Source organism: Juglans regia, chromosome 1 (genome assembly GCF_001411555.2).
Source record: "Juglans regia cultivar Chandler chromosome 1, Walnut 2.0, whole genome shotgun sequence".
Taxonomy (NCBI): domain Eukaryota; kingdom Viridiplantae; phylum Streptophyta; class Magnoliopsida; order Fagales; family Juglandaceae; genus Juglans; species Juglans regia.
In genome coordinates, this window is record NC_049901.1 from 5,746,284 (window position 1) to 5,756,997 (window position 10,714).

General features: G+C 32.1%; 1 protein-coding gene across 1 annotated transcript; it reads right to left on the reverse strand.

Moving 5' to 3' along the window:
- Window positions 1-321: 321 nt before the first annotated feature.
- On the reverse strand, window positions 322-7,230 carry LOC108988081 (transcription factor MYB114-like). Its single transcript, XM_018961184.2, has 3 exons — window positions 7,113-7,230; window positions 6,843-6,972; window positions 322-757 (listed from the first exon to the last, which is right to left on the reverse strand). Exons 1-3 carry the CDS (start codon window positions 7,228-7,230, stop codon window positions 322-324), a joined length of 684 nt encoding a protein of 227 aa, XP_018816729.1.
- Window positions 7,231-10,714: the final 3,484 nt, after the last annotated feature.

Sequence of the window (10,714 nt, forward strand, 5' to 3'; positions counted from 1 at the left end):
TCTTATGACACACCCAAACTTCGAAATATAAGATTTCGAATAACACCGAGTTTTTGTTACTTTTTACATGACCAAATAGCTAATACATGGAAATAAATAATAAGATCGATCAGCTGCAGATCTTGAGAAATGTTAGATTAATTTGTTAAAATATTCATAAAAATAAAATTTACAAATTATATGATTTGATGTGTCAAATTATAAAAAATTTCACTTTAAATCTGATTTGTCACATCAACATCAATGCAAATTGTAAATCTCATTTTTATAATTACGATAGCTAACATTTCTCAAAGATCATTATTAGGCCAATCTTGTTTATTATTCCACGCCAAGAAAATCCAGAAGGCCGTTCATGTCAAAAGAGACATCAGCCCCAAGATTTGGCTCTTTACATAACCCACCCACAGAACTCATGAATGGGTGATCTATTTCATTACTTTGCCAGTCATCCAACAAGCTTTCCCACCAATTGATTGTATTCTCAGATGGCATCAGCGATGGAGACATGTTTCTAGCTGCATTGTCCTTCTGTTGAAAGCTGCTTTCTTTAATTGTAGGTTTCCAATTTAACAAATGGGAGAAGCTTCGAGGTCGAGGTTTTATTACGGTCACCTTCTTGATAATCATGTCTTTTTGTTTATCTTTCACCTCGAATTTAATGCGAGAAGGTAACTTCTTACGTAGATGTGTACACCAATAGTTCTTTACACCGTTGGCTGTTCTTCCTGGAAGTCTGCCAGCAATCAATGACCATCTGCACAACAAAGATTACAAAAATAAGCAAAATTCTCGTCTTCATATATGCTCATGCGATTGACTTGTTCATCTTTGTACGTACAAAATTAGGATCAGCTAGCTAGATTGATAAGAAAAGGGAGAGATAGCAAACTAAGAGATCCGAGTGAGAGAAAATGTATATGTTGTGATTATTGAATTAATACAGTGCAGGGTTTACGTACAATGATCAGCTATATAGCGACGATTTATATAACTAGAAGATGCTTGCTAAACAAATTGGAGGAGTGAGTCTTGAGTAGTGCATTTCACAATGACTGCCAATTGAGTTCATGAGCAATTAAACCCATTTACAAACTAGTACTGCTAATTAAATCCATGAGCAATTAAACCTTGGAATCCAAATTAACCCCATACATGATGAACTCGAGGGCTTTTTGAAGCTTGCTAGTTATACATTGGTCCAACAGAAATAAGAAAATGATTTACAAAGTTTATTAGGGTATTCAAGTCTGAAATAAATAAATAAATAAACTAATTAATTAAAAAAAACATTTTAAAAAAACTGGTTTTTAGTACCTAGACATGCATAAAAAAAAATTATTTTTTATAATAAATTTCAATTTATTTTAAAGTGACTATATATGCAAGACTCACGTACACTATTATCATTTCGACAGTAAAAGTGTCTCATCCAATTATCTTATCTCATTAATTTTTTAAAATTTATGTATAAAATATAATAAATAATTTTTTTTAAAATTTTAAAATAATCATAATATTAAAAAATAATATTTTATTTGACTTTTAATTTTCATCTAAAATTATCATATCTCATTTCACTATTCAAACTGACATGTATCTAACGTTATCCTGGAACCGTGGGCATTATATGCTCAGTTGTATCCTTTAATCTCAATAGCCCCTCGCAAGATGGAGAGTAGATGTTTAAAATTCCCATCTTGGACAAACATCTAGTAAGTGCTGGAGAGTGCACGGGTTTGGTAAGAAGATCAGCTAATTGATCAGAGGAAGGGACGTGTGCAGTAGCTATTTGGCCAGCTGAAATTTTATCTCGAACTAGATGACAATCTAGTTCGATGTGCTTGGTTCGCTCATGGAACACGGTGTTGGCAGCTATGTGCAATGTGGCTAAGTTATCACAATACAAAGTGGCTGGATCATTAATCGTAATGCATAGATCATTGAGAAAATATCTAAGCCATGTAAGCTCACAAACTACGGCAGCCATGGCTCTATATTCTGATTCAGCAGAGGATTGCGAGATCGTGTTCTGCTTCTTTGATTTCCAGGCAATGAGAGATTGACCAAGGAACATGCAAAAACCAGTCGTTGACAGTCGAGTATGGGGACAATTGACCCAATTAGCATCCGAGTAAGCTGTGAGTTTTAATGGTGAATTGGTGGAAAAAAAAAAGTCATTGGCCTGGTGCATTTTTTAGATACCGAATGACTTTAATGAGAGCATCATAGTGAGATAACTGTGGGGCTTCCATGAACTGACTTAGAAGATTCACGCTGTAACTGATGTCTAGTCATGTATTAGTCAGATAAAGTAACTTATCAACCAGTTTCCTATACAGAGTGGGAGCATGAAATATGGCTCCTTCCTCTTTTTGAAGTTTGATATTTGGTTCCATTGGTATTGGTGCGGGTTTGGCAGCGAGCATACCAGTTTCAGATAAGATATCCAAAATGTATTTGCGTTGACAAATTTCAATTCCAGCCCGTGATCGAGCGATCTCCATGCCGAGAAAATATTTGAGTGAACCCAGATTTTTTATCTTGAATTTGGTGGATAAGAAGTGCTTGACTTCATCGGTTGATTTATGGTCTGAACTCATCAAAATAATGTCATCAACGTAGATCAACAAAGCTGTAAAAGACGAGGCCGTGTGTTTGATGAACAGACTGTAGTCAGACTTGGATTGCACGAAGCCAAATTCTGCAAGGGTGAATGAAAGCTCTGTGTTCCATTGACGGGATGCCTGTCGTAGACCATAAATACTCTTGTGTAGTTTGCATACTTTGTTTGCATGTGGCAAAGCAAGGCTAGGTGAAGGCCGCATATACAATTCTTCGTCAAGCTCTCCATATAAGAACGCGTTATTTACGTCCAATTGATGTAAGTCTCATCCCTTTATGGTAGCCACAGCAAGAAGAGTGCGGATGGAGACCATCTTAGCAACCGGTGAAAATGTATCATGGAAATCAATTCCTTCACGTTGAGTGAAGCCCTTTACAACCAATCTCGCCTTTGCACGTTTGATGGAGCTGTTAGTTTTGAATTTGTACCGCTACACCCAGCTGCAATCAATCAGCTTCTTGCCTGGGGGCAAATTGACGATGGACCATGTGTCATTGAGCTCTAAAGCAGTGAGTTCCTGATCCATTGCCTTACACCAGATGGGATCTTTGAGAGCTTGAATGTGTGATGTTGGTTCGGTGTGAACTGAGATGGAAGCTATAAATGCTTTGAATGATGGTGATAAATAATTGTAAGACAACACAGAAGAGAGGGGAAATAGAATGTTCGAACCCATTGCCGATTTGTTCCTGTTCAAATGAAGATTGATTGGCATGTGATTTAAACTTGGAATTATTTTTGTGACCTAGAGGAAATCCATTTAGCTTGTAGCACTTGTCTCTGGTATGTCCTGATATGCGACAGTGAGAACACACATGGAGATTAGGATTTGCTTTGAAGCACCGTTCCAATGAGTGTCCCTGGATGTTGCAATGAGTACAAAACAATCGATCTTTACACGAGGAGGAATGGTTGCATTGATCAAGTCCTCGTGCTGCCATTGCAATCGGTGAAATAGTGGAATTAAATTGGCGGCGTCTTTCCTCTTGTTGTATAAGAGATACAACTCGATTTACTGTTGGGAGAGGATCATGGAGTAATATTTGTGTGCGAATGGCATCAAATGATTCATGCAGTCCATTGAGGAACTGCATAACTTTGCTTCGGTGAGTGTAATCCATCAGAGTCTTCACTGCTCCACACGTACAGGAAGGCATAGGTTCATATATTTCTAACTCATCCCATAAACCTTTGAGTTTATTATAATATTGACTAATCAATTCATCATCTTGAATAAGTGCTGAGATCGATTTAGTGAGCTGAAAAATTCGTGGAGCCTTATGGATTAAAAAATGCTAGCGAAGATCATTCCAAACAGTTGTGGCAGTGTTTGCATGAGCAATGCTTGCTCGATGTTCAAAGCCAACGGAGTGTTGAATCCAAGCTATCACCATATCATTGCAACGTTCCCAAGCAGTATAGAGAGGATCGGAATCGTTGGATGGTTTGATAATCTTACCATCAATTAATCCTAATTTGTTTTTTATATTCAAGGCTTGACGCATAATCCTTGCCCAGATTACATAGTTTTCAGTGGTTAGAAGATCAGGAACCAATGGAGAAGAAGCTCATTCACCGGGTTGGATATAATAAGGACTAGTTGGGTGGTGTGGGTTGTTCTCAGGATTGGAGAACATATTTTTATCATTGGGTGGAGGTGTTTCTGTCATGGCTCATGATACCATGTTAACAGCAATGCAGAGAATGCAGAATATAGGAGCAAAGTGCAAAGAAGAGGAAGGCAATAGAAAACAAAGAAGAGATAATTGAATAGTGTACTGCTATTTATAGATTACAAAATGGAATGAAATAATAATAACAAACAAATAAGGAATAATGGACAGCATATAACAGAATGTATAACAGAATGGCCTCAAGTGATTGATGCATCTTTATCAAGTGAAACCGTGGGCATTATATGCTCAATTGTATCCTTTCATCTCAATACATCTAATCATCTTATCTTATTAATTTTTTTAAATTTTCAGATAAAATATAATAAATAATTTAATTTTTTTAATTTTAAAATAATAATAATATTAAAAAATAATATTTTATTTAATTTTTAATTTTTATTTAAAATTATTATATTTTATTTCACTATCCAAATCAATCCATATTTAACGTTATCCTGAAAAGGATAAAAAATATTATCCATCTGGACCACCCCGTGCCAATTCTAAAAAAGGAAACAGACAGCAACTGACCCATCATAACTCACAAAGCTTGTACAAGATTCTGAGCCATTATATGCTCAGTTGTATCCTTTAATCTCAATATATCTGATCATTTTATTTATCAATTTTTTTAAATTTTTATATAAAATATAATAAATAATTTAATTTTTTTAAATTTTAAAATAATAACAATATTAAAAAATAATATTTTATTTAATTTTAAATTTTTATCTAAAATTATTATATCTCATTTCACTATCAAACCGATCCGTAACTAACGTTATCCTGAAAATAACTTAAAAATATTATCCATCCGGACCACCACGTGCCAATTCTAGAAAAGGAAACAGACAGCAACTGACCCATCACAACTCACAAAGCTTGTACAAGATTCTGACATTTTAAATTTAATATTTAAAGAGTAATGATATATATATAATATTTTATAAAAATATTCATTATTTAAAATATAATTATATAAAAAATTATTTATAATATAAATCATTTTTCATATTTAAATCAGACGAACAGGTCTTCTTTTGTAATGTTAAATGATTACAAAAGAAGACCGAGTGGCCGAAAGGTCAGCTGAAAGCTACAATTCCACGGTGTTTACAAGGACAGCAACTTCCCAGATCTTGCCTCGCATTGTAACATTACCCGTTTGATTACTCCATTAAGATCAATTAATTCAGTTAATTTAATTTTAAATTAAATCTAATATTTAAATATTTAATTTTTAAAATTTTAAATTTATCTTAATTTAAGATTTCTTTATACGTTAGACATAATTTTTTTTAATTCAACACTTATTTACATGCAGACTTTACAATCTTTTTCAACTTCTCGTAAATGCGTCTAAATTTATTTTAACATCTAAACATATTTAAACTCATTTTAAGTGGACTCTACAAAACTCACTCTATCATCTTAACTTACTATTATTTATAAAAAAATTTAACTAAACTCAACTCAATATCTAAAAGTAGTCTCAGTGTTTATTTAGATAGTGAGATGAGATGAAATGATTTTAGATGAATTGAATAAAATATTATTATAATATTATTTTTTAATATTATTATTATTTTAATATTTGAAAAAGATGAATTATCTATTATATTTTATATAAAAATTTAAAATTTTATAATAATAAGATAAGATAATATCATAAGATAGATTAAAAATATTTCTATATCTATCAGACTACGTACAATTCAACCTTCTACAGAAAACTTGCTCAGGGTTGACAACTAATTAAAAATGCTGCCATTCTGAGACGACGACAAAGATATTTATAAGAGAAAATAAACTATATTTAATTTAATGGACAATATTAATTTCTTACTCTCTCTCTTTTTTTTTTTTGACATCTCTTACACTCTCTAATTAGAAACGTATGTAGTGCCAAATTATGTATTTTGATGCAGTCTTATATACAATACATACATATATATAATATATATATTCTAATTGTACTTCTATCACTTTTTTGGAAAATAACATTATTTATACAATTCTTATAAGCAAGATTATATAATTTCTGAAATCGGAATATGATAAAAAGTACTGCTAAAAAAAAAATTAATAATTTTTATAGCATATATTAAGATAGTTGAGACACTCTAATATTAGTGCAAATTAGTACATTTTTCTCATATGTAAATTAGGACCAGAAGTTAGTTTTGCTTTTGATATTGAAAATAAAAAAAATAAAAAAAGAAAAAGAAAAAGAAAAATAACGCCGTGCTGTTGATACAAGCGCAACATATCAAACTTTTGAGCGAGCTTGGTTAATGGCCAATCTAATATTAAGCCAAAACACAATCAATTGACAACGCTTGGCTCGACGTTAATGGGTATGTATAGAATATTCGGACACGCATACTGCATACATGATCGATGCGTGCAGTCAGTTTAATTTCCAAAAGGGCCAAGAAAGAAAATCATTGAATGAAATATATATATATATATATGAAAAATGGTAAATGTATATATATATATATATGTATGTATGTATGTATGTATGTATTCTTAATTACCTGTTACCCAAGAGCGTATGGAGTCTGATCATTAGATCAACTTCATCCTCTTCGAAGTCTCCTCTCTTGATATTTGGTTTTAGATAGTTCAACCACCTTTGTCTACAGCTTTTTCGACATCTATTTAAGCCTGCAAATTCCAATATCAACGTATTATATATATATATAAACCTTTACAGTACTACTCCATCAAAAACTTACATTTGCTGGATCAGATGATTGATAAAAGAAATAAAAACGTTCAAAGATCATGCAGTAGTACTAGAATACCTGCTCTGAGAGGAACTTGGTGCCACTTTCCTTCTCCATCCTTCTCAATGCAATCTTTCAGAAGCTTATCTTCCCCTGCAGTCCATGCCCCTTTTCGCACGGCAAAAGAGCCCTCCATGAAGCGCCTTATACCCAGTACGAACCAGAGTTGAATTAATGCTACGTGCAGAGATCGATCCCTCGACTAAAAAAAGGTGCCAAAACTCAGATGCCCTTTTGAAGTAGTGTTGTTTCCCATATCTGGTAAATCCCATGTAATTATTTTGGATGGGTAGGTGCACAGTACTATTCAGTGTTCACCTATGGACGGTTTCTCCGACGCCACGTGCATGTCCCACATCCAGTTTTTGTCATGTGATCTTAGCTCTCGATGCCGGCGACATGTACGCGCACGGAGCCTGCGTCATGGAGATATTGTCTCTTCCAATGATTTCATGTATGTTTAACCCTGCCCATTATTGTTTGGAAAATGACTTGCCTAACGTTCAAATACTTGTAAAGAGACCTCCGAATACATATACTCGGGGAAAATGAAGGCGACCACGATTATAGTAATTCTTCCTAATTTCGAGAGTGTTTTTTTTAAGCAGTTATATATTTTTAGATAAATAATATTTGTAGTTATAAAGTGTAAAAGTGTGCATATTCTTTTTTTTTTAAATGAATAAATTAATTGTGGATTCTACTTTTTTTTTTAAATGATTACACTCTTACATAACTCAAGATTTAGTACTCTTATTTATAATAAATTGGAACAGATATTTTTTAAAAAAAATAACAAAAAAATGTAAATCTGTGTTTGATGTTGATATACATGATGATTTCCTTTATTTTATTTGAAAAAAAAAAAAGTACTCCGAATTTTATTAACACGCGCGTGCTTGCTGACTTCGCTTTTCACGGATGTTAAAAAGAAATCACAAAAGTATCATGCTCCTAAAAGAAACACATGGCAACTATAAAGAGGGAAACATATATATACCACTATACCGGACGTATTCATTTATCGTCTAAAATTTGAAAGTCTTGCATGGTGACGAATTGAACATGGTTTAGTTTTTGTTCCAGCATAATTATATAAGATCAGTAGCTAGCTAGACGTCGTTGTAACATATTTAGATTGCATTTTTTTATAAAGGCAAATATCTCTTTGAAACACATGTATACTGATAGCTCGTATTTGATAGAAATTTAAATAAAATAGAAAATGAGATGAGGATTAAGAGAGAATTTCATTGCTACATTTTCTTATTCTCATTTGAGATTGAATTATACAAAGTATTGGTCCCTTATATATATGTATAAGGAGATTGTGTAAAAAATAAATAAGATAAATATCTTCAACAAATCAAATCTCTTGATTTGATAATTATGAAAACTAAATCAGTTTGATTTCATAATTATAAAATCAAATTAGGATAATAATCAAATCAAATTGTTGATTTGGTATTATCTCCATCATCCCCTCAATCTAGAACTTTGAGATTTAAAATCTTGATTTGATTTTATTTGATAATTATGAAATCAAATCATAATAATAATCAAATCAAATTCTTGATTTGATATTAGTCCCAACATCCTTCATCAAACTCAAGGTGAATAATTTTGAAATCTTAAGTTTAAAATTTGAGTGTAGCCTTCATATATATTAGTTAATCACTGATGAGATGATAAAAATAATGTTGGTGATGAAGTGATTGGCAGCTAGAATATCAAATCTAGAGCTACGGCATTCAATGGGTTGATAATGGGTCAAAGCCAATAAAGAGCTAGCAATAGGCTAAAAGATTGAGCCGATAATGGGCTACATCTGGCCATGATCAACTAAAGGGCAAAATTCAAAAGGCCAAAAAAATGATATAGAGTTACTAACAATACTCACAACATACTAAAACTCAATAAAAGGGCTCACTACTAATAAAGGCACTCCAAATGCATACATGGCTGAATGGAGATGAAGATTTTGTAGAGGTAAAGGTAGCGGAATAACTTTAAAAGAAATAGTTCACAAGATTAAGCCTCACTACAGCAAATTTGACTTTTAAGGACAAAATCAATTGCCCCTAAAAGTGATTGTCCATTTGGATGGTTTACTATATCCGTTTGAACAATCTTAATTCCGTTCGAGTTGTACCAAATCCGTTTGAAAGGTAAGAAATATGTTTGAATGGTGACAAATGTGTTCAAACAATTACAACTACAATCGAACTATATTAAATTCATTCAAACGGTATACATCTGTTCGAACAAATTATATTTTATTCCAACGCAATTTAACCTAGATGTTGCCCAGGAAGTAAAACACCATTTTTTCTCAATTCACAAATTCCATTCGAACTACAATAGTTTATGCTCGAACGAAGTTTGGTTATTTTCAAATGCAATTACCATTTGTTCGAATGGTTAAGTTTCAATGAAATTTGGCCAAAATTTAAGACGCACTAATTTTTTGAAAAATTTACCTTTTAATCAGCCCACGATGTCCTAAAAAATATAAAGCACCCCAAACTTTACGAAGTCTAAGAAATTTTGTGAGAGAGAGAGAGAGAGAGAGAGAGAGAGAGAGAGAGAGAGAGAGAGATTTGGGGATGTTCTTGTGAAGTAGGGAATGAGGAGATTCATTTCTTTTTTCAAAGAAATGGGGTTTTTTTCTTGCAGTTTAAATATACATTTTTTCTATACTCTATTAATATTTCTCTTTTTTGTTTTTATAAGGGATGTTTTGTGCTCCAAACTCACTTTATTTAGTTTGCATTTGAGCTATGTTTATATAGATTTCATGCTTGTTTTCAATTTGCATGAAATATATAAAAGCTCATTTTTTGCTATAAATGTCGTTTTTTGGTATCTTTCATTGTTCTTTATAGTTATAATATTATTTACTACAAAATTTGAATGCTTGGTGTAGGTTTAATGTGTATATTTTGAAGTAGGGAATGAAAGATTTTTTCTTTCAAACAAATGAGATTTATTTTATTTTTTGTAGTTTGAATATGTATTTTGGTCTATACTCTACTAATTTAGTTTTTATTTGAGTTATGTTTGTATAGATTCCATTCTTGCTTGCATTAATTTTCTTGAAATATATAAAAGCTTGTTTTCACTATAAATATATATTTTTGATATATTGTTATTTACCATTCAAATGAGATTTATATGGTAGTCCGCTGAACCATTCAAATGAAATTTATTTTGTTTGAACGGGTATTAGGGACAAAATATTTTCATCCCAAAAGCTCAAATCTGTTTGAACGCATTAGACTGCATTCGAATGGTCTAGTACAATTTCATCCCAAAATATTTTTTGGAACAGATTTTTTGGGACAAAACAGGGACGTAAACTTCTCATCTCAAATAGTCTTTAGGTACAAAATCTCATTTTTTGGCAAGAACTTTCATTTTGGGACGGGCTGTTTGAGCTAATGGGGATGAAAATTTTGTCTCAAATAATTTTAGGAACGAAATCTCAAATTTTTATGACAAATTCTCGTCTCAAAAAACTAAATTTCTTGCCGTACCTAGTATCATAGAAATTTAAATAAAATAGAAAAAGAGAACGAGGAAAACAGACTTCTGGACTACCTCTTAATAGGTCCCGTTTG

Bases quoted from the DNA above. Each gene is read 5' to 3' on its own strand.
- LOC108988081 (XM_018961184.2), bottom strand. From the start codon at position 7,230: ATGGAGGGCTCTTTTGCCGTGCGAAAAGGGGCATGGACTGCAGGGGAA. The intron at 6,973-7,112 runs GTATTCTAGTAC...TGGAATTTGCAG, and splicing joins CCAAGTTCCTCTCAGAGCAG to GCTTAAATAGATGTCGAAAA. The intron at 758-6,842 runs GTAATTAAGAAT...TTTGTTGTGCAG, and splicing joins CATACGCTCTTGGGTAACAG to ATGGTCATTGATTGCTGGCA.